Source organism: Anas platyrhynchos, chromosome 3, assembly GCF_047663525.1.
Source record: "Anas platyrhynchos isolate ZD024472 breed Pekin duck chromosome 3, IASCAAS_PekinDuck_T2T, whole genome shotgun sequence".
Taxonomy (NCBI): domain Eukaryota; kingdom Metazoa; phylum Chordata; class Aves; order Anseriformes; family Anatidae; genus Anas; species Anas platyrhynchos.
In genome coordinates, this window is record NC_092589.1 from 96,601,107 (window position 1) to 96,626,613 (window position 25,507).

General features: G+C 33.5%; 1 protein-coding gene across 3 annotated transcripts in view; it reads right to left on the reverse strand.

Annotated features, from left to right (window-relative positions):
- MCPH1 (microcephalin 1) overlaps window positions 1-25,507 on the reverse strand; it is a 125,683-nt gene that overhangs the window by 85,213 nt on the left and 14,963 nt on the right. For all 3 annotated transcript variants that reach the window (XM_027455113.3, XM_027455112.3, XM_038175946.2), the window contains exons 9-11: window positions 20,118-20,230; window positions 8,580-8,617; window positions 5,485-5,647 (exon numbers count right to left, since the gene is read on the reverse strand). In XM_027455113.3, the coding sequence (XP_027310914.2) occupies window positions 5,485-5,647; window positions 8,580-8,617; window positions 20,118-20,230 (314 nt within the window). The remainder of the gene's footprint in view (window positions 1-5,484; window positions 5,648-8,579; window positions 8,618-20,117; window positions 20,231-25,507) is intronic.

Here is a 25,507-nt window from a genome sequence, read left to right on the forward strand (position 1 = left end):
TTTTAAATCCTCATAAGGAGTGTTCAGAGACTCGCTTAACTGGTAAATGCATCATCCTTATGGGACCAAAGTTCCTACCATGGGGCTGCCCGTAAGTCATATAAAAGATGTTTTGCTGCTAATTTCTAGATAGTTTAAATTCTGAAAGACATGTTGATGAACCTCTGTTCATCATAAGTTTATTTTCCTCAATGACTTCATGAGTGTGAGCTGAGCCATATAGTTTCCCACATATGTAAAAGACTGGTAAGCTCTTTGGAAGTTTTCCACAATCACACAATTCAATAACTTTCTCCTTTCACAGATATTTGAACTTTGCAAGGTACTTCCTGTAATTATCACTTGGCAAGACTTCATTGAGTCAAAAAAGCATCATTACCCACTAGTGACAGACAGCAGAGTTCATACACTCAACCTTAAAAACATATGCACCCAATACTTTGCTGCTCCTACAGCAACAGGTAGTATTAAGTTAACAAGAGGTATATATATATACAATCTCCAAAATGGGATATATGGATTTTGTTAGAAAGTAAATCTCTACATTTAGGATCATTTACCTCTTGCAATCACATTTTGCCTATATGGTTCTCCAGACTTTTCAAATATATTATGTCTGTTTCTCACTGTTATTGTAGCCATCCACCACCATCAACTGTTGCCATTATTCACCTTAGAACAATCTGAATTTCACCAGTACATGAAAGTACCATCATGCTTGATTCACAGCTGATTTTTATTGTTTGCTAAAAAATTATTTTGGATAAAGTTGTTTTTAAATCCATATATTATTAGTTTTCATTTAAATTACTTTATTCATAAAACTTCATAAGCAGTATTGTAAGATGTTCCCTTGGACAAAAATTGGCATAATACATAATAAGCATGAAATGTTTATCCTTTACCATGTTACAGATCACAAAATGAAACAAGATTATAAACTAAACAGACTGATAATAAGCTATTAATGTAAATCTTATTTTCCCACATACAATTAGTCCATCTCTTAACTTTCTATAAAGAGTTCTTTTGCCCATTCTTGTGCTACTGGAAGCAAAATGCAAACAATTTAGAAAGCAATCTTAGCATTATCAGAAACAAATTCTATAGTCTGTCGTCTGAAGTAGCTTTTGCTTGACAACTTTCAGGGGAACCAGCAATCTCTTATGAAAACTGCTGCAAAAGCTGATGCTTTGCATAATATGGAAAATAGTATTTACTTGAGTGAGGAGCAGAGGTGTTCATTTTTGTGGGCTGTTGTTAGTGGACAGCAATTTTTTGTTGATAATGAAAAGTGGCGTATCTTCATACTTATTGTTGAACTTCATTATTACAAAACCAAAAGATATTATGTTTACTTTTATAAGACATAAAACTAAATATTTGAAAATGCAACAGCTGTACAGAGAAAATAATTTTTATAGCTATTATAGCATACCAAGCCTAAACATCAGTTAAGTACATTAATAAGTCAATCAACTTTAAAATAATTCTAAATGTAAAGCATTGCTGTGTTTAGCCAAGTAAAGTACAACAACTTACTAAAAACCATTCAATTAAGACGGCAACTTAAGATTTTAAGTTATAAATTTTAAGGTGATACTTTTGTATACTTTTACAATTACTTGTTTACAATTTACAATGACATTATTGAAATCTGTTAGCTATATACTTATAGCTGTATACATTTATTGCAAATAAACCTGTTAATCCAAGACAGTTCTTTTAATGACAATATAAATCAACTTTAACTGAAACAAGAAAACTGCAATTTTTAATACAATTCTTAGAGATGTGCTGCATGAAAATATTTTTTTCACAAATAATCTTGAGCCAAGACAGATGTACCATATTCTGTATCATGTACATCATGTCCATATAGCACCAAAATGATGTTTGTACCAAGAGTAATTGGCAAACAAAACAAATAAATTAAAACATAAACCCAAAAGATTAGTTATGATTAAGTAATCCCATTTGATTTCCAGGCCAATTTTACAGTAATAACGTCTATCATTCGTGTAGTATTTACAGAATTTTGTTTAGAATTGAATTTTGTTTATCTTAACAGAAGATGGATTAATGCTTGTCTATCATGGCTCTGGAATTGAGTACAAAGGAGTCATATCTACTTTCCTAGATAAAAAGTAAATTAGATACAGGGTTCATGAAGAGGTCCTGCAGTAAATAATTAAGTCACCACTCACTACAATATTCAGTTTTCAGTGACACAAAAGCAAGAACTCTCCATTTTAAGTTGCAAAAAATTTGTTTTTGACTGCAGCAAAGACCAATTTTCAACCACTGTATTTTCATTGCAATAGGAAAAAAATGCTTCAAATTCACGTAGGACAAAAACAAGCGATGACTTATAATATTATTCTTGAGAAAACTACTTTTTATTGTTAAGCCATTATGTGTTCTTATTCAACTGTTCCTTCAGTAGTGGAAAGGAATTAAGAAAAGTTGTAATACTTAAAAATATAAGTGTATATATTGAAAAGAAAGAGCTGTCTAGAAGTTTTCTAATACACGGTTACAAAAGAAAATGTAACTTAAAAAGTTATGGTAAAGCAGCACAGCATATCCAACTGTGCTGGATATAGAAATATTGGAAGTTATGAAAGAATAAGTAATAACATCTGACACATACTTAATTTCAATGCTAGTAGAATGCAGTCTTGCTGATTAGAGAACACAAGAAAGGAGGAAATAAGGAGGGAAGAAGAAAGTGGAAAGGCATGGTTTATTCTGTGGACTTTTTATACTCTTAAAAAATGTTTACCTTTTCTTTGATTAAAAAGAGTCTGGAATCCAATCTTCTATTACCTAATTTGATTTTAATTTTTATTTTTTATTTTTTTTTAATCAAGCATGGACTATTTTATTTAACTCAGTAGCAGGCAACTTGAATGTCATGGAACACCATGAAGTGTCCTGCAGGTTTTAGAGCTACAAGGTCAGCATTGCTGCCAAATTTTCCTCAGCAAATCAGGTTGTTCTCTTATCCACACCATATAGGAAAATTTATGTCAAACATTAAGTTCTTAAGGGTCTGAAAACAGTGTTTGACTAGTCATTATTTAAGGCCTCCCACTAGCACACTGAATCGTCTTATATACATCTTATATACTTGAATAATTCATCTTGAAATATACGTAAAGGAAGTATTAAAAAGATTAAATGCCTAATGATAAATTTGATAGCTCTCCAACAATTGTATTTAAAAAGACCATTTTAAGATTTTTCAGGGAAAAAAAAAAATAAAGAAAAAGCAGGCTAAATGCCTAAATTCTTCCTCTATGTTACAAGTCAAAAGGCAATGAAAAAAGAAAAAAAGAAAGAAAAAGAAAAAAAAAAAGAAAAAAAAAATGAAGGAAAAAGGAAAAAAAAAATAATATTCCAGTTACTTTAAATTTTAAGGAAGGTCTTCTGCAAGACAATTACCTCTGTTGAAAAAAATGTCTTGTTTTAAAACTACTAATTATTTCTCCAAACAGACTGATTATTTTAAGAATCCAATCTGAAGTATTTTACCAATGAGAGGACTTATGGTAGGATTAGCTACAGTATAGAAAGGCATTTAAAGGATTGAGTGTTTTAGTATTATAAAAAGGAAAAGATTATTTTGCTTAAATGGAATTCCCCTGACTCGCTTTCTGCAGAAATCCTCATAGTTCCTTTGATTAAAGTGTTCAGTCAACTACTCTGGGTAAAAAGATGGAAAAGCTATGCAAACAATTAGAAATAAGACAAGAATTGTCATATGTCATAAGGCATATTTTTAACCAGATTGTCTAGTTAGACCCCTTTTCTCAAGTTTGTTCTTAACGCAGCCAAAGATGGTCTTTTTTTTCCCCAAAAAGACACACTGTTGGCTCATTAGGATGACCTAAGATACAATACCTTTTTTTTCAACGGAAAATTAATTATCAAAAGCTTCAACTTCTTAAAACCTCAAAGGATACCATAACAGCTTCTTTAAGATATATAATATATAGGAGAAGCTTTTTTTTTTTTTTAACATGAGTAAGTGCCATACATATTGAAAACAAAAAGGTAATAGATCATTTTGTTTTCAGACTAACAAATAAATTTTAAATAATTTATTAAAAAAAAAGAAAAAGAAGAAATAATAAATAAGTTATTCTACAACTCTCTACTGTAGATGAATTTATACTTCCATGTAACTTGCAACGTTAATGTTTTACAGATCTGGAAACATGAGGAAAGGTGAAGATTTGCCTTCTGTTATGCCAGATTAACTGGCTTGCAGTGGATCTCTATAATCATAGTGAGCAATTGAGATGGTTTGATCCTGACTGGCAGGTAAGCCCCCATCCAGTTGCTGCTCAGTCTCCAGCCCCCAGCAAGATGGGGGAGAGAATCAGAAGGGCAAATGCAAGAAAAAAACATCATAAGTCAAGATAAAGACAGTTTAGTAAGTGAAGAAGAAAAAAGGAAGTAAAAAAAATCAAAAACAAGCGCTGCAAAAATACAAGTTATGCATGAGCATGTTGATGCCCAGACAGTCTTTGAGCAATAGCTACTTTGGGAAAACTTCCCCCCAGCTGAGCATGATACATGTATGGCATGGAATATCCATTTGGTCAGGCTGGGTCAGCTTTCTTGGCTTCTTTGCTCCCAAACTACATGTTGGTGGGGATAACTGAAAAGCCAGAGAAGGCCTTAATGCTGTGCAAGCACTGTTCAGTTAAAACACTGTTGCGTTACCAACACTGCCTTGGTCACCAGTCTAAAACACAACACCATATGGGCTGCTATGAGGAAAATTACATAATTCCACCCAAGCTAAACCCAGTACAGCAATTCATGATTATCTTCTCTTTACAGTAACAGTCTGGTAACTTTATGTGGTAGTCCACAAGAAATTTTGAGGAAATACAATGTTTATTTGATCTGGGCATCTGGGAATTATTTCTGTAAATTACAAAATGTCCAAACTACTCATCTACGACGTTTCCTTTATTTTTTTTTTTTTAAACAAAACCAAACAAAACAACGTTTTCCCACAATGCAGCAAAATATCTAATAACTTCCTCTTATTTTTATTAACCAGTTCTGAACACAATACATATTTAAGGACAAAATAGAAGTGTATTAAAATAGTACACAAAAATTCAAACTGAATAAAATAACTTGGCTAACATTGAGCAGAAATGCTTTGTTTATCCTCTAATCTGTCCAAAATAATGCATTTGTCATGAGATGAAGAGTCTTCAAGCATTTCTAAAATATACACTGAGGTGCAGTACACAAATACAGTGGTTAGAATAAGTACTGAAAGACAGTATTCAGGGTAACGCAGAGCTTCAAACAGACAAGTTACCTATAATTGAGCGAACTCTTTATGGAAGCTTGAGTATCTGAACACTGCACATAGCGTGGACATAAACACGGTTGATATTTCAGCTATACAAAATAAATTAAACTTATTTTGTCCTAAAAATGTATATTTCTTACCCATTCATAAGAAACAATCCAACACCCCCGAGCAATTCCCAACATAACATTCAAGGTACGACGAGGACTCCCTGTAACTACATGACTTGTTGTTTCACATACAACATCTGAGAACAAGAAGTCTCCAAGTTTGTTCACCACCTGAATTACTGTATTTTGTTCCCTAAAAAGAACAGAAGGAAAAAAAGACATGTTGAATGGATATGTATGATTATACAAGCATATATACACAAAACAAATTAACTCAAGTTTTCTTACATGTCCACCTCTTTTCTTTCCTCACCAATCATTTCTTATCCTTTTATCCCTCAGCCTCTATCCATTTACTAACCCAAAATTTATTAGCCTTTCCACAGAATCCAAACAGACCTTTTTTTTGTCAGCACACAATCATATCTACTTGCATATCAAAGCTCATTTGTACCCCACATCTATCTCGTTTGTTTAAATGAAAGCTTTTTGAGTTAGGAATTATCTAACATACTGTTTGTGTATAATGCCCAGTACAACAGAGCTTTGTTCTTGGTTGCTTCTGCAGTACTATCAAAAAAGTGTTAGTAAGAAATGTAAACAGTTAGACACAGCACTCTTCAGAGGATGTCATTAGGAAGTATCAGATTTTCATCATTTGAATAAAATGCTATGTTTAAATTTAGAGAGAAGTCTTAAAGTTCTCTCTTGCTACCTACACTATATCTGAGTCAATATTTCAATTAAAAATACAGTTACCCTTAAATAAAACTGCCACCTTATGGACTGTGTATAAAATACAGAATGGCCACCTACAAGTGGAATTTTAAGTTGAGTTCTCTACATAGCTACACTGAAGCACATGAATACATCTTCATGAAAACAGTGAGATCTTGGTATCTCTAGAGAAAAGCTGTTGCATAAGAACATACTGTTCTCATTTGTGATCATTGTTATAAATGAACAGTAAAGATCTGCAGAGAAAAGCCTGGTTCCAGTGCCTTCTCTACTCCCCTCAGCTGACTTCTTGGAAACGTCTATGGCATGCTACATAAGACAAAAATTTAAGCACAACCTTGAACAAAGTCTTATATATCTCAGTGATGATCTTCTAAGGTAAAACATTGAAATTAATTACTGACATAACACAAGCAGTCAGAACATCTCCTGAAGACTCTGGGATTGCTTCATTCTCACTACATTTCACTTCACAGAAAGTAATTCAATTGTAATTCCCCAAATATCCCAGCTAAAGAAAATATTACTTAGAGTAATTCTAACAAAACTTGTGAAACATTCTTCACAAAGAAGGCAGCAATTAGCTTTGTTGATTTTTTTTTTTTTCCCCCAAGAAATTTCAAACAAATAAAGGAATAGTAAAAACAAACAGGATTGCTAATTATACAAGTCAAAAGTGTATGTGGACACACTTAGAAATGGAACCACTGATTAACTGCCTAAATCCTGCCACTGGTTACTGTGAACTCTGGACTTGGCTATGTGCATAATATCTTTTAAGTTACACTGAAAACTCACTAGTTTATATATTGGTCAGGTGAAAAAAACTTCCAATAAGAAAAAAACAACTGGATGCAAATTTACAGCAAAATTTCACTGAATTTGAGACTGAGAAAAACAAGTAGCTACGGGCTGTGAGCAGCATTTAATATCATCACAAAACCCAATGCCGTGAAACCACTGAATTCATGCATCTTGACATTTAATTTCAAAGGAACTACTTTTGTAGCTGTAGTTACTGAGTAGTAGAATGGGATTTTGGCCACTGGGCTGCCCTTTGGAAGACTATTTTCTGCTTTTTAGTTCTTTCAGAAACAGTGTCCTTCCTTCCACCTGCTTACAGGTTGATGAATCCCTACAACTGTAGAGAGCCAAAAGAACAATCTTAATGAAAAAGTTCTGAAGAACAGCAAATTTTAATCACCAGATACTTTTATTTTATGAAACAGTATTTTATTTTTAATTTATTTTATTTATTTATTTTTAGAAAAGTCAACATATGTTAACAGAAAATAAATAACATTAATGACCTCTTTCAACAAAAGAAATTTTCTACCCAGCTGCCAGGATCTGTTCTCTTCTTTTAGGCACATCACAGCCTCTGTTTTCCACTACCCTTTTCTGCACTGAAGTTATTATCTTTCCCTCCCTTGCAGTGATCCTGTACTGCATGACTAGCAAAGTATATTTACAGTCTTGGTGTTATCTGCATCTACTCACATTAAATACAAGGAAAATACTACTACCATTTTGCCTTTCTGACCTATATAGTAGTATATTTGTTAATTGCTATTGACAACCATTTACAAAGAATTTCTAAAAGTACAGCCACTAAGTGCTGTTTCTGAGTGCTTGCTATGCAACTGTCATGATTTAATTACTTCAATCCTGAAACAGATTTGAGGGTAGTAGAAATATCCTGAGTTTTGAAAAACAGTTTAAAAAACTGTAAGCAAATATAGTATAAAATATGGATTTGTGTTTTTCTTGGATGTCTTTATGCTTTAAGAGTTTTAAGAGAATGATAAGAGCACGCCAGAAAAATATTAACTCTTCCCAAATATGCAGTGGCAGCTGCTTCTAATGTTTTGAAACTAAGTGGCTAAAAAGCCTGGAATGGCTTTTCAGCAACTTTCTTCAGCAACTATTTATATAAAAGAAAACATTTTAAACTGATGTTTCAAATCTTCTTTTTTAATAATTATTATTTTTTAATTTTAATTTATTTTTTTTTTTAAAGAAATAGAGCATATGGGGAAAAGACTAAGTCTTGGCCTAGAAGCCTGAATCCTTCACTACATAAAACTCTAATTTTCATGTTTCAGAAAAATTCAAAACTTGGTTAATATTATGATTTTACAACTCTGAAACCCTGTTGAGCTCACCTATGGAACAATTCAGTCTGCACCATAAGAACACAAACACGCATACGTCCCTACACAATGTAGATAGCAATGACACACATAGGTATGCACGTGCCAGAATAACAGAATAAAATTTTAACACATGTCCAAAAGATGATTTTCATTTTTTATAAGCATCAAAAGATTATCAACACTTAAGTTTAACTGCATGCTGACTAAAGAGTCAAAATGTTTAATACTTACTCAGAAGACATACTCGTCATAACTAGTGTTCTTGTTGGCTAAAGATATGAAAGAAACAGGAAAACATCAAAAATGTGAAAAGGTTTCTCCTTTGGAAAAAACACTTAAATTAGAAACTTTCCCATTAAAAGGATTAAAGTTCATAACTACAGTACAATGTGTGGAAGAGGCTGTACTAATCAACACATATATTAAAAACATTAAACTTTAAGGAGACAGAAAAAAAAAGGAAACCATTATATCTTCATTATATCTGGTATCAAAGCATCCAGCAGCAGAAAACAAGAATAGAATTTTCCATCAAAAAAAAGTGAAGGATTTCCAGTCTAGCATGCTACAGAAAAAAAAAAAAAAAGTGAAAAGGCAGCTGAACTTCAACAAAGAAACCCTGTAATTTAAAATGATTCCAGTTTCTTCCAAAAGACAGGAAGAAACTGGCTGAGATGCTGAAGAAACAAGATTATATTTATTTTAAAGTATAATTCTAATATATGTTCTTTTGCTCTCAAATCAAGCCTAATGAATAAAAGTTGACCAAATAATAGCATAACAAGGCATATTCAAAGATTACAGCAATCCTTAAAACAGCAAAACAGACATCTTACAAAGTATTGTCTCAACAGATTCCCCTAGCTTATGTGCAAAGAGTATTTGTCCCACACATTTTAAATAAGCATTTTATGAGTTAGAATTAAAGAAATCAGACAAAAAAGAAGTATCCTTCAGTTGTCAGTAATAAATATGAAAGTCTTTAGCATGCACAAAGGTAGGACAGAACAGTCTTGGAGACATGCATAACTGAACATAAGATGATCATCAAAACATAACATGGTCAGCAACATAATCATGTAAGAGGAGAGTTTGAAATCATGGCTAAGACCTATGTAACTATAAATACAATTATGTGACTAGGTAAGCTATGTAACTACATAAACATGCACAAGTATGTATACATAAACATTTTAATTTTGCAGAAAAAGTAGTTTGATTGACTTTTGTATAATAATTTCAAAACAACTCTATCTATTTTTCAAAATCAATATATGCATTTGGTATTATTTCTCTAGACAACTACCACTCCATAAGAAATAATCATTCCCCTTTTAATCCTACCCCAATGTATTACCACAACTGCAAGGTGTAGGCTCCCAAAGTCCCTGCTAAAAAATTCAGAGCTTCAGACCTTCAATTCCATGTTTCAATCAGAGTTAGAGCAAAAAATAATATAGTATTGCAACAATATAGAAATATAGCATTATAGTAACAATATTAGTATTAATCTTTCAGTCATAATGATATAAATCCCAGAACTGAGTTTAAATACTGAAATTTTGTGTACAAGTAAGGGTTCTTGTGGCAGGACTGCAGTATTGGGCACTGTACAGAACATGTTAGGTTATATGATTTAAGTCAGATGTGGGGCCACACTTTACAGTAGTCTTAATACATGTTGTTGAATTTACTTTATGGGATTCTGGAATACAATATAAGGGACAAAACATGGCTTCAAAACAAGATTTTACTTTTCTCCAGTCCTTCTGTGCTGCAAACCTCATCTACGTCAAATATGCATGCTTCAGTGTAGGTATGCTTCAGCATGACCATAATGTTCTCCTTCAGTATTTGAAGCCAAGCCTCACTACCATCTGAACAAAGCTCTTTGGCTAGAGATCTGCAGTTAAATCCACACAAAACAACTGCACTAGGTTCTTGGAGCCCTTGTATAGAACCAGCTCCAAAGTGAGATCACACAATCACAGAATTTTAGGGGTTGGAAGGGACCTCAAGAGATCATTGGGTCCAACCCCCCCTGCCAAAGCAGGTTCCCTAGAGATCCTGATGTGCTTGTTCAGAACATGCACAACAATACCTGTCCTCACAGTTTTTAATAAATGAAAAATCACGGAAACATTACTACTCAGACCACTGATTTTTCCAAAGCTCTTTTAAAAGAGTTTCTATAAACCAAGGCCAGAGCAGCTGGTGATCCTACAACTGCTTTTTCAGCTTCAGGGCAGAGATGCTTTTTAACAGTTCCTTAAAACCTTATATCAGGGAAGTGAAAATACTGTGTCCATACTAACTGGGAAACCTGCAGCTTGTCCTGACACCACCCTGAAAGGTTTGCTTTTGAATTATAGCTTTTATGCTACACCATACAGCAAACGAAACAGTATAGTGAATATTCTGGTATAGTGAATATTCTAGTGAATGTTTTGTCAGTGCATCTCAGTGCAATTAAAAGACTAAAGAATTCAGAAAAAAATGCATACAGAAGATAGAAACTGGAATAAATTTAATTCCTTCCAAACTATTATTTCATCTTCATTTTGAAATACATATTTCTGTACATATTTCTGCAAGTTAGAGGTCATTTTCTAAACAGACAACATTTTGTTTTATTGCTTCAATAAGACAAGCAGTTCTCTTTAATACAGTTACCAAACAGAAAACTTCGCCAAACTATGTTTTAATTTTCAGTTGTACATTTTTCAAATTAATTGCTTTTTCCCCTCCCTTGCTATGCAATTTTTCTTCTATGTTATTCGTGTCTGTTTTATTTTCCATTTTGCTTTTATTGCAAAATGTTCTTTTGAGTTAGCATTGTCTTTTCTGACTAGCAAAAAGACATCTGGTGAGAATCATTATGAGTTCTAATGCACATTTGAAGCAGGATTATTAACAAAACACTGAAAAAGATGGTATTAAGTCAACAGGCCCTTTTTATTTATAATTAGTCTCTGAATCTAGAGAAATTGCATATCTGTACTCTAAATCAGAACACATTTCTGTCTGAATTATTTTTTAGGTCTGGAATGCTGGCTGTATTATGAAATAGAAACCTATAGAAGTTACATGCTTCAGCTCCCCTTATATGTTTCTTAGGAATACAGCTGCATCAAGCATTTCTTTTTAGAATATGCCAACAATAAGATTTTTCCAAGTCCTCTTAAATGTGAAGCATGGACCTCAGAGAAAGCAGTACTTGTTAATCATCCTTATACATAAAACCCAATGTGATACTTCCTGCATGTTAACTGGCTTACACCACAAAAGAGGCAGCCAACCTCAAACTGTGTTTTCTTGCTTTTAAGTTTATGCAGGTGCTTCTTGGAGCTGTAGGACAGTAAGAGAAAACCCCTTTTTTTGTGCAACCTGCTTTTCAAAAAAGTGAATTCAAATTTTGTTTCTTTAAGAATGTCATGAGATGCTTGCCATAAATGGCAAATGGACATTAAATATGTGTTTTCCTGGCCAATTCTTAAGAAGAAAGTGCATTCAAGGTAAGAATTTACTTGATAGGATTAGTTTTACATTTGTGACTGTTACAAGTAACTCCAGCCTAAGTAAAACAGATCTCATTTTGTCTCTGAGTCAAGAATCCAGATCTTTTTTTTTTCAAGAAAGGATATCAAGCAATAAGTACCACTTTTGAATTGCATTATGCCTTAACGTTGACAGGTTCTGAAAGAAACGAGCTTTAGCATACTCTCAGACTCAGGAGCATACTACAATGTGGTGGAAAGAAAAGACCTTCACCTTCAGGAGTCAACAAGATACTTCCTTTGTGTGATTTGGTCAATATGCTAGCAATAAAGGACTTTTTTTTTTTTTGTAATGGAAGGCAGGGGAAAGAAGTGCATTCATATGCAAATAAAGTGCAAGGGAGAGAGCATTATGCAATCTGGTTTGTACTCTTCCAAGCCCTTTTTTCTTTGGCTATTGTAGCTCCATCAGATGGTTCTGAAATAGGTTCAGAACTCCTAGACACGCTTTTGATTTTTACAGCTGTATTCCAGGTGTCACATTCTTCAGTCCTACCAGTACATTAGCTAAAAAAACAGAGCCACATGTAGCATGGGAATATTCAAGAATTAGTTTAATTTCACTCTGTTTTTATCTAGAAAAGTTGTAATGAGAGAATCCAGAACTTTAAACCTGTTTTTAGAAATGCTCTCTATATTGTTCTACATTAATTTATTCTGTTCTTGTAGTTGTGGCTCAGAGCTGAGAATAATTGGTAATTGTAGTGAATGATTACTATTCAGTAGTTTTAAACAGCAATTATACAAAGCTATAATTTACTTTCTGGCTGACCTTCCTCCACTTATCAGTTCTTGATAATGATATCTTTTTAGTTTCCTCTGGCTGCAAACTGAGTTTCAACAGTAATCTCGACCAAAACCAAAACTCTGCTTTTGTCCTAAAGAGATGTGAAAAATGCACCCATCCTAGCCAAATCAATAATACTATGGGGAAAGATGGAAAAAAACCCCACCCACCACCACCATCAAAGCAGGCTATAACAAAACAAAAAAATATAACAATGTGACAGGTGCCTGGGAATCAGGTTTCCCTCAATGCCAAAGATCAGAAAAAAAAAAAAGAGAAAGCCTGTAATCACAGACATGGGAATCCCCAGAACTTCTGATGGCAAGATTAAAGATGATCAATAGCTTGAGACTAGTGCTGCCACTTTACAACTAATTGACATTTTCAGTTTTCTACATGCATCCATAACAGCTAACACCCATATTTAAAACAAAAACAAACAAACAAAAAAACAAGCAAACAAACAAAACCCTGGGGCACACAGTTCTTCAGCAAAGGAAAGATATCACAGCAACTCAAGGGACAATTCTGCCTTTCAAGGGGCAGGTTCATTTGGCTGTGATCCCAAGCAAAGGCCGTGACTGACTTTTTCTGGCAGGTTAGTCACAGGGTAAGGGAATCATAGAATCATTTAGGTTGGAAAAGACCTCCAAGAGGTCTCATCAAGACCAACCATTAACTTAGCACTCCCAAGTCTACCACTAAACCACATCCCTAAGCACCACATCTACACATCCTCTGAACACCTCCAGGAGAGCAGAGCAGAGAAGAGCAGCATAACACGATGCTCCTTTTTGGGAAGATGTTGCTTCCTACTCCTTTGACTGAAACGAATTGGGAAGCCTGGTTCTCTGAACCAGAAATTTCACAGTCAATCAACACGACATGAAAAAAAAGCCAAGCAAGATTAGCATCTCTGCAGTGGTGTCCAAAATGCACACAGGAGTGATTCCCATTCTGACGGGAAGCCCAGTTTATTCCAACAGGTAAAAATGAAGGCTTGGCTCCCTGCTTGGTATTGTTCAGGAAAAGTAGCAGCCCAGTTCTCAAATGTCTTTTACTGGTAAAGTTTTGCCTCTACACTGTATACCATGAAACTTGAGAAAACATGGAGAGGCAGAGACTGCTAATGGGACAGAGAAGTTCAAGAAGTGGATGCTGAAAGGTGGAGAAAAGAATCTAAACAAAAATATAGCTAACATAGAAAATTAAAGTTATGTTTAAGAAGGGAAGCCAAAGAAATTACAAGGCAGAAGAAAGAAAAACATGAGGCAAAACTGTTAATGAGAAAACTCATACATCCAAGCAGAAATATTTTAAAGACTACACTAAGGCATAAACATATTTGATCATTAGCAGCAAATAATTTCCAATGTGTACTCACTTTTCCAAATGATCTGTGAGAAAGTCAGGCACACTTAATTTTCTTCTGCTGAAATTTTTAAGCACCCCAAAGGAACCCCTTTAAGATTCACAAATATAGTTTGTGTCCTTCTGTGAACAATTTCAACAATTTAAGCACGGTGTAAAAGTGAATGTGTTTCATCTGTTCAGACATTAAAGCTGCTTATGCTTTAATAACTGGATCTGATGAAGTGAACAATTTCTTCAGACACTTGAATTATGACTGACAAAAAGAACTTAATAAAGCTTCAGCTGTGCCCTAACTGAGATTAAAAAAATTCCAAAGGCAGTGGGCAACAACAGAGCAGCTTTGGTGAAAATTATGGTGTGATTTGTAAGCCCTCATCAGCCATCTGTTAGCCACCTTCTAGCCACCATCTGCTAGCCACCAAGGCACAAAGAAAAACAGTCCCATTGCAGATGGGATGTAGGGATGGAACTATATATTATTACAGTGAATGGCCACTGATTTCAGCATTTCTGATTCTACTAGCACAAAGTACATCTATTAAGGAGTAATGTGGTGCAAGATTTTTTTCTATTTATATATAAATAGAAATATATAAATATTATTATACCATGCAGGCTTCTTTGTGAATTCATTCTTAGTTCTACAAAGATGACACTGGTAATCCATATATAGCTTAATTTTGATGAAGAAAAGAATGGTAGTATTTGTTAATCTTAAAAAAACAACAACAACAACAAAAAACAATCCTGAAGACATGTAAAATGCTGATGAAATGGAGTTTAGGAAGTATTTTGTTTGGATAGTTTTATGATAATTTTAAGTTCCATCAACTAAAGGATTTCCAGCCTCTACAGTCATAGCAGATACCAATAAGTTTATTCAGGATATCCATTTGCTTTTCTTCCAGTTGCTTCCAGTTGCTCAGTTGCTTTTCTTTCTGGTGCTAAGAACAAAATCTTTGGCTGAATTTTTGCCAAATCAGCTGCAGTCCAGTGGGCTGTTTGGTTTTCTGGCATGACCATTATGACCCTAGTGTTAAATGTAACAGCATAACCCCAAACCAGAAAAGACCCATGATTTACCAGTAACTAGAGTTAGTCACTCCAAGCATACACATCTTCAGCAGTGAGGTATGCATGTCTCTAGCACTAAAGCAGAGAGTGTGCGGTCTCCTTTCTCACACAACATTTATGCACTGTTTCCCTCATGACATGAGTGAGAAAAGGAGTTTTGTTTCTTGCTCCTAAGCCTCCCTTCCACCAACAAATTCAAGAACGCCATAGACTTTTAAGGAGAGAGCATTGATGTATTTCAAACAACTTGGGACTCTAGGATTTTCTTCTCAGTGCATGCCCTTATTTTTTTTCTCATTTATTCTAGAGAAGGCTCTAGAACAACTTCCTAGTTGCCTAAAAGTATGTTCTGACTTTATGTAAGACTTTATTATTATTATTTGTCCAAAAATCATCATATCCATCAATCTTCTGAATAGAAGAAACACAAAGTTTTTTTTCCCTTATTTCATGAATAAAGTTCTGAAAAGGATCCAATAAACAAATATGTTGACTGGAAAGAAAGTTAGTGACTACTTTGTGTAAGAACCCGGCTGATTAATATCCAACTTTTGGATATTAATATCCAACTTTTGGATATTAATCACCATGATTGCCAAGATGACAAATTGAAAAGTCAACCATGACCTATATCACCGTCTTGGTACATGTTTCCAGTGTTTCAAACAGCAAAACCTACAAGGGTGAGAACAGCAGCTGCAAGTATCCCTGTAAAAACAGGAAACACTCTAAAATTGAGTTGAGTTTGAACCTTTTGCCATAGAAAGGGAGTGACTTTAAAAGACTGTTGGTTTTTTTTTTTTTTTTTTTTTTTTTCAAATTAAGAAGTAGATCATAAGATTTCAGCAGATAGACCAGAAAAGCTAGCATGAAACCTGTCATAAATAGAATGATTTCTAAGGTTACAAGGCCTTAATTATAAGAGCAGGCTGCCAGGTTCATCTGCAGATTTTCCTGGCAGGAAAAAAGCACTCACTCTAAGGTGCAGCAGCAGATGCCTGCAGTACAGCTTCTATTCTGGAAGCCCTCGTCTAGATGTGGGAGATCTGTGGGGGATCAAATCACTAGATGGACAAAGTTCAGAACCAGAACTGTATTGCAAAGGTTGGGTGAAAGTACTCATGAGATTAAATATACAAACAAGACATATAAAATATTCTCAAATCACGGGATACAAGAGTACGCTTTACTGAACTATCTCCTGGAAATAAAAGTTTGAGCACTTCATCAGTAAGTGCTAAGTCACCATGGCAGTATTTTGAAAGTTTTGTTTTCCAGTTTTTACGAAGAATATTTTTTTTTCAGCAATTTTAGCCATCTCATATTAACCTTGCTGATACCTGTTTTATGTTTACCTATAGATTGCTCTTATAGCATTCAGTAATTTAAAATCCATTAGGTTCTTTTATTTATTTCTTTTCACTACTTAACATTATTCCAAAAGAAAGAAGTATCTTATCAAATGAATATCTGCATATTCCACTTGTATGAAACAATAACACTTCTTACTGATATGATATTTTGCTCTCAAATGCTAATAATACTATAAAATCTGAATGTTTGAAACAAACTAATCATCACAGCTACATTTTGGATACAGCAGCAGCATAAGCTGATTTATCAGTAAAAATAAACTTTCTTGTTGTATTTTAAGTGGCCTATTTCAGACACTCCAATGAAGCTAATTTTCTACAGTGACTTAATAACATTAGATCCTTCAAAATTGTCTCAGTGTTGCCTGCTCAAAACCTTGTTTCCCACCTTCTTTGTCTTTATGTTGAGTCAGCTAGACAACCACAGGTAAACAATAATCAACTATTCACTTGTAATCAGCCAGAGCTGGTCAGGCACGTTCAGGATTACTTCATGAAACGTTCTGGGATCAAATCAGATATGCATAAGATCACACCAACAGACATTTGTTTGGTCAATATCAGTTTCCTGATGGTGTCATGCAAGCACACATTATGGGCAGCTATATTCACTCTTCTCATCTCTACAGCCCAAAGCAATCAATTTGAATAACTTTCAATGGGCAACTGTCCACTGTCCCCATTACATCAGGTGTTTTCCTCATATCAGAAATGTGTAGATCTAGTTTCTTCACTGATAACTGTAAATGAGCTTCTATGCTTCCACCTTGTACGATTCACACTGGTTTAATATTCACTTCAATTACAAGGTGAAGAAACATTTCTATAATCAGTGTTTAAAATATGTACCTATTTGAAGCAGCTTAAATCAAAGTTGTAAGGAAAACATAAAGAGATACAATCTGTTTAAGTCAGTCAAATGTATATTTTGAACATAGACATAAAGCTGCATTATTGAGTTTCTGGCCAGATGATTCACATTTTACAGTTGCAGATTTTTCAGGATGTCAAATTTGTTTTGCCATGAATAAAATATTTCCACAAAGAAGGATTTTGGTAACAGGATCTAAAGATGGCCTGTTTCACACAATTTCTCTACAGCATGAGCCTAAATTCTTGTAAAAATTTTCCTTCTCTCAAAAATCTCCTAAGTTCAGTGTTAACAGCTTTACCTTCACCCAAATCCAAGAACTACAGAAATAAAAGTCAAGATGTATCTGTTTAAAAACAAAACTTAAGGGAATTCAGTTAAGCCCATACTATCGTCTCTGACAAAATATGGTTTTAATTATCCCTCAAGATACTTTTTTTTTTTTTTTTTTCCCACTTGGTTAAAGAGCTTGTTCTACTCATTCAAAAGATGGGATTTTAAGGCTTTTTTGGAGGGTAAATTTACTGCAATTGCATTTCTGATGATGTGACACTTTTAGGTCCTTTCAAATATAACTATAACTATCTCATATCCCTCTAAAAAAAATGAAACAACTTTTTATTTGAAAAAAAAAGAGCAGTTAATTTGATATGCATAACAAATTGCTTTCTCCCATATGTTTAAATTGCAAAGTGTTTACATTTGTGACATATGTGACAAATGTTGTGACAAATGTAAACATCTTGTGATGCTAAGCAGTGAAATGAATACTTAACCCTCATACCAACAGATTAACACCGGTGTAACAAATATTGGAATATTTTTGGCTTTACAAGTATTTCACTTTTTCCTCTATATGCAATGCACCAAAGAGCCACATATTTAATTACATGGAATTATTGAAAAGTGCACCACAACATGTGAACGTTTTATTCTATCACTGCAATCCAGAATCATTAATTTAGATTTCTAGACCAGGGAAGCCACCTGCTGACATTCATAGGCATATCCACAACAACTCAACATGAGAGATCTGGAACTGTCCTCCGGTATGGGCTGCTGTATCTCTAAACTAGGAAGTTTTATAGGAACTACTTATAGCCTGATATATATATATTTTTAAAACGGAAAAGCTTGTTCCTGATGCCATTAAAGATTCCTGAAAGTCTTACCTATCTTCCCCCAACATGCCTGCAGTTGCCATTATAAACTGCTTTGTCTTCATGCTTTTGTTAGTTTATAATACACCTTTAAATAACTATGATTAGAAGTCTTCCAAGTTAAGAGTACAATAAACACATCTATATAAATAGTATAGATACAAAAGGAAATATGAGAATTGCAATCTAAAACTGTGACATAAAAGTACTTAAATCATTATAAATTTTGACTTCAGCTAAAATACAAAAGAAACAACCTGTTTTCCTCTCAAGGAAAACAAATGCATAACACAATAGCATGGCAGACAAATATACAGAACCTACAGCTTTTGATTTATAATAGATTAAAGAAACTACAAATGACAAAGTGAAATAAGCATGAAACTAAACAATGCAACATTTATGCCTTGCCTATTTCCAAAAGATTTTTTTTTTTTTTTATTTACTATCACACAGGAAACTCCAAATGCCTACTGAAATGTATTCACTGTAAGGAATGAATTACAATTGTAGTGCTAACTGTAGCATAGCACTGCAAAGTCTCAGGCTGGACACTGTCTACAAGTTACACTCACCCAGAGAGCTCTTAAAGAGCTTGCAAAGATTGCAAACTCTGTTTCTAGAAGAAATAATAACTGCAATTTACATCGCTTTGCAAATTAAGAGACTTATAGCTTAGTAACAAATTTAACAGACTACTCTTCACAATGGAATCCCAGGACACCAGCAGCATGACCTCAAGCCTTATATTGGAACAACTTAGTAAGAATGCATATACTCTGGAATTAATATATTAATTAATTAATATATTGTAAAATATTAAGTGTTTTTTGTTTGCTTGTTTAAGACAGAAAAGGTCCAGAGATACACACTTAATTCAATTCAACTATCATTACTATCATTCAATTAAAATAGCTATGAAATTACTTTTTTTTTTTTTTTTGTACTTGTATTTTAGGATAAACTTTAAGAGTTATATAAACATCAGAAAATCCTTCATAATACTATGATTCAATAAAATCCCATTAAATATACATATATCCATATTTGTGCTATTCCTCTCATACTTTTTGCTTCAGGTGAAGGAAACAAACTAATATTTTCTAACTTAATATTAAATATTTTCTAACAATATTAAATATTTTTCTAAATTAAAAAAGTGTTTATATTCATTAAAAAATATAATGTTCAGGTTTTTTTTTTTTTTTTTTTTTTAAAGCTTCATGAAAGCATTGCAATTGGTACCAGAGAAGCTTTGCAACTTAATTCTTTACAAAAATTTAGATACTTAGTCTAATTTAATCCAAAACAATACACTATTTACATTTCCTAGGGATCTCCAACACTGCCTTTACGAAGTTTGCACGTGTATATACGTGTATATATCTTAAATAAATATATTCACAAACATACTAACAGACAATTGCTGGAGGAAAAGAAAATAGGATTATTTTTATTTTTTTTTTTTACATTGCAACAGCCAATTGGTTAGTTAAACATCATAAAAATTACAAAATCACATTCGGATTGTTCAAGAACGAGTTTAACAAACAATATGACCAGTTAAACTGACCTTTTGGAGTCTTCTAGTTTTTTTCACCCCCCCATTGTGCTTATTCTTTCGTTCATTAAAAACTTTGCAAGAGCCATCAGTAACATCACACTCTGAAACTTCGTTTTCATCACCTAGAAACCAAGAGTAGTACAAATTTAGAAACTCGAAATGAAACTGTCACCCCTTATTTTATCCTAGTACATAGATAGAGCTAAGTACCATTAAAACAGCTAGGTCAGTAGTTTGCACCAGTTATTTTTCCATTTTGTTTCAGTTGTGGAAGAACGACACTAAAACATTTGACTTCATCTTTCAGTTTCTCATCTTGTGAATAAACTAATTGTAAAACTCCAGATTTCCAATATTTTGAATACTATATATTAACCTCAAATGGATAATCAGCTATATAGTTTTTTACTTCAAAATTTGCAATTTGTGTATGAATACACAAAGAAATATTTCGGAGTTTGAAGCACTGGTTGCTACATTTTTCAATTCCTATTGAAATATGAGTGCTTTCAGGACACACTGTGTTTATGTGAAATAACCTGAAGGTCTGAAACACGTTTTCAAACAGTTTGTAAGTGAATCTAGCAAGCTGTTAGCAGGTAAGGATTGCTTGCACATGTAGTAGGCATATCAGTTATTTAGAAAAAGGCACCATTCATAAGAAGGTGCTGTACTGTGCCTACCAAAAAGCAGTATTTTTTCATCACTTATTTTGTGAATTAACATATTTAATTCTTCAACACTGTCAGGATTACTTTTATAAATACTAAATAATAAACTTCTGGATTCATTTGAGAAATTAACTTGCTGGCATAAGATGAAAAAACTTTCTTCCATCTTTTGATCAATGGAGTTTTAACTACTGAAGATTTAAGAAGATCTTTTTCCCAAATTTAATTCAATCGAGTCTATTTTAGGACGTTCATTAATTTTTTCATTTCAAAGAAATGATTAGACCAGTTAAAGAAAGTTTAATAAATAGTGATTGAAGTGGCCTAAATTCAGCTCATCCCAAATAAACTTCTGACAACTTTTGGGAAATAATGAAAAGTACTATCCATATTTACAAGTCTAACAGCATGTACAACTCACGATCACATTTTCCCTCTGTCAGCTACTTAAATTCTTAATTTTTGATGCAACAGAATACAAAAAAATGACTACACAGCAAATTATAAATATTTTCTGATACTGCTGATTTACTTTTTAAAATGCTAGCCTTTAAACTAAGTCAAAATTTCATCACTTTTTCACATGAAAGTTGCAAGTTTCATGGCAGTTTACACAGCACCACAGTAACATTTGTGTAATAGAAGAAAATGTGGCTTTCAGGTACAATTATTACATTAAACCCAGTATTTACAAAGTTGCATTTAGCAAAGGGAGAATGAACCACTTAACTAATTTAGTTTTGTTTGGCATTGCATTAAGGCAACACATAGAATCATAGAATATCCCGAGTTGGAAGGGACCCATAAAGATCATCAAGTCCAACTCCTGTCACCACACAGGTCTGCCCAAAAGTTTAGACCATGTGACTAAGTGCACAGTCCGAACGCTTCCTAAACTCCAACAAACAGACTTGGTGCAGTGACTACTTCCCTGGGGAGCCTGTTCCAGTGTGTGACAACCCTCTCAGTGAAAAGGAAGTGTGCGTTGTTTTTTTTTTTGGGAGGGGGGTGGGGGGGTGGGAAGGGAAAAATGTGAAGTGATGAAATACTCCCAACTCTCTTGACCCAAATGCTTGATCACTTGATCGCTTCAACTCTTGCCCCACTTGGGATTAAAGCCCAAAGACCTGGATGCTTGGATCTCTTCCCCGTTAGGGTCGACTCTCACTGTTTCTCTGAGTTTACAGGACAGCAGGAACAGGTGACAATGTCCATCCCCTCTTCTAGACACCAGCTCAGGGACCTTACATAAGTAAGGACTAATCTTTGCAATCCAATTCCTACTTCCTCTCTCCTGACTACCAGGACTCCCCCAGATTTTTCCATCCTCTAGGTCTAAATCTTCACTGTCTATTGCCCATTTTTCTGCTGATTCCTTTTATCTAAAAAAGCAGATGCTCAGTCATAAGTTTTCATCTTTAGTAGCTTTTCCTAGGGTATTTCTGATGAAGCTGAGACAAGTTTTTGAAGCAATTCTATCCACTGTTATCCCTAAATGTAGTCCAAATACTTGGCAAACTCATGACGCTGTGATTAGGTCCCCCAAATCCTCATCTAAAATCATTGTTCAGTGAGTGGTATCAAAATCAACCTTGAGAGCCCTCTGAAGCATTATAACATATTAGACTGACTCTGAATTGCAATTTAAGCTTCTCATCATTCATGATTATTTATCACCAGTGAGAAGTTTTAAACCAGAATCTTATCCTTAAAATTTCCATTTTCTTTGAGTTAAAAATCAAAGTAATGATTAGCTACCATGAGCTAGTTTTCATTCAGTCAAATCATGACTTTTTAACATAATTTTTTTCTATGGCATTCTACTTTGAGAATATATTCAAGTGTCACTGCAACCAAGCTACATCACATCTATTCTGTACTTATCCAGAGTTAGTCACTCTATTTTTTTCAGGATGGGCAAATGTCAAGTTTTGGTTATTGAGAATGCAATTTCTTTAAGTTTTCTAAAAGCTTACGTGCCCACTATGTTCTTAGAGAGAACTGTTCTGAAACAATTTATCTAGTTTGTTACATGTCATCAGACTTTGTAAATTTGACATTAACATAATCCTCTATTTTGAAATATTTGCCCTTTTAGTATAAATAATTAGTTACAAGTTAGTTCCTACTTTTAAAGAGTTTGTCATTTTCCAAAACTGAAAAAAAGATGATAGAGAGATATCTAAGCAAGTTTTCAAATGTGTGCTTTTAAAGACATAGACGGTATTTTAGCTGTATAAAGCACAAACTTGGCATTCTGGACCTAGAACTTCATGTAAAAACTCATTCATCTAAATTAAATTTGTTCATTTTGGCACCAAATAATGGAATGATATTCCTGATTCCCCATCTTTACCTTGAGCTACATCCATTACACTATAATTGATGTTAGTTTATGTCTTTTGGCCAACTAAGATTGCTTTCCACATTAACCATCAATATCTAAAATTCACTCAGCTAAGCCTTATTTTTTTTATTTTTTTTTGTTGAGACTAGAAAAAAATCTAAGTCCCAGTTCATCCTCTGATTGTGGGATGACCACAAAAAAAAAAAGCATAATCTTGCACTCCTTGCCCATTATTATTTGTGGTAGCTTTGAGTTCCTGTTAAGTCATCAAATCTAAGTATTACTCTTCTAAACTGTATAGTTCAAATGTCAGCATCAGCCCTACTAAAAGTAAGTGGATGGAATGGATTACAAAGTAAACCGATTTACAATATGAATGACAAGGAAGATCTTAGACTCTCCTAGCAACGTAGATCGTTAATTTTCCCAAAAGAGCATTATTGTGTGCCCATAAACTTATATTTATGATAGAGTAAAGCTAGCATTTTGCTTATCTTGTAACTCTGAGACATCTAGGTACTAACATGCAAACCCCTGAATTTGCTGATTACAGAACACTGAATTTTGTCATTTATGGCTGCTGTAAATTAGAACTATATATATATATATATATATATATATATATATATATTATTTAATCTCTAGAAACAAACTTGAGAAAGAAAAAGTGATTTGGAATAGGGGTCTTTTAATATTCTTATAACTCTTAATTAATTTCACACCTTTTATCTGTGACAGTTCTCTACATGATTTATAACTTGGAGTAAGATGAAAATAAGCAGTTATGCCAATGCTGTTCAGCAGAACAAATGGACAGACAGCCTTGAATGTACTCTACAAATGAACTTGAAGTTTGCTACAATATAAGCATTACCATTTGCCAGGTTAGCCTTCGGTTAGCCTATGTATTACATTTTTACTTGAAAATCAAGGGTTCCAAGTAGTCAATACAGAGAATACCTATCAAATCTTACTTCTTGTCATTAAAAACACTGTATAAGAGTGCCACTAACTTACAAATGCGGTGTAAAACTAGGGAAGAACGATGTTAGATATTTAAATATATACAGATAACCTCTAAACTATATATTTAAAATAATTATTTAGCTTTTAAAAATAGTACACCATTTCCCAGTTTTCAAATTATGTAGAACATACAGAGAACAGGGCAAATTACTATTTATTTACTATTTAACATGGACAACAAATAACTTACTTGAGCAAAACAAAAATCAGAAAACATTAAACCTGTATTTAATAAAAATGCATGATTCCATATTACAATGTTACAGTAAGAAAGTTTAAAAAAATATTTTAATTTTTCTTTCACAGAACTCGAATTAATAGGGAAAACACGACTCATTTTTCATTACTGTTCCCTTCCATTTTCAAGTGAGCTCATCTGAGCCGTCAGACTTGAGGTTCTACTTGACTACACAACAGATGCACAAAGCTTAAAAAAAAACATATACTTAGAAAAATGGTCATCACTGATAAATCACAGATCATTAAAATCACAACAGTCATTACAACGTCTAAGTGAAGCTTACAGAAGTTCCTAACTAACCAAGAAGGGTAAAAAGTATAAACATCTGGTAACACTTGTTTGATGAATACTGTTTAGCCTCTCCTCCTGGGAGCTTAAACAAGTTGCCCAGAAATAAAAGTATAACATATTAGAACACTGATGACAATTTGATCACTTTTTTTTCTCCTCCTCCCCTTCCATCCCCCCCAAACTTTTTCTGATTGTTTAATGAAAATGCAAACTGTTCTTTGACATCAAGAAATGCAACAATCAAGGATCGTCTATACAAGTACATTGCTACATGGCATAAAACACGCACAGTGGGTTCATACGTTTATGGTTGTACACTTATACTTGCATGACATACACCCACATAATTTTTTTTTTAACGTGTTAAAGCATAGATGTATTTTGTAAGCGAAAATAGTAGCTCACAGTTAACTTAATTCTCACAGGTATATACACAGTCACCTTTCAACATTTCCACTGGATGATTTCATAAGTCTGAAATCAAGACTTCGTTCAGTGCTTTAAATAATAAATTTTATATAATTTATTAATGTAGTTTCAGAATTTTCCCGAGTTTCTGAAATTCAATATTCTAGTGCATATTTACACTGATATTTACACTATATTTACACTTATGCTAAACTAACTTGAGAATGCTCAGATATAAAAAAAGTATTCTTAAATTATTAAAAACTAAGATGAGTTCCATATAAACAAACCTTAAGTGAAAGAGATGCTTACTTTGCACCTCTTTTTGTTCCCTATGTGAAGTTGGACTCAACAACCTTGATGGGTCCCTTCCAACTCAGGATAGTCTGTGCCTCTGTGCCCTCAAATGTCTCCT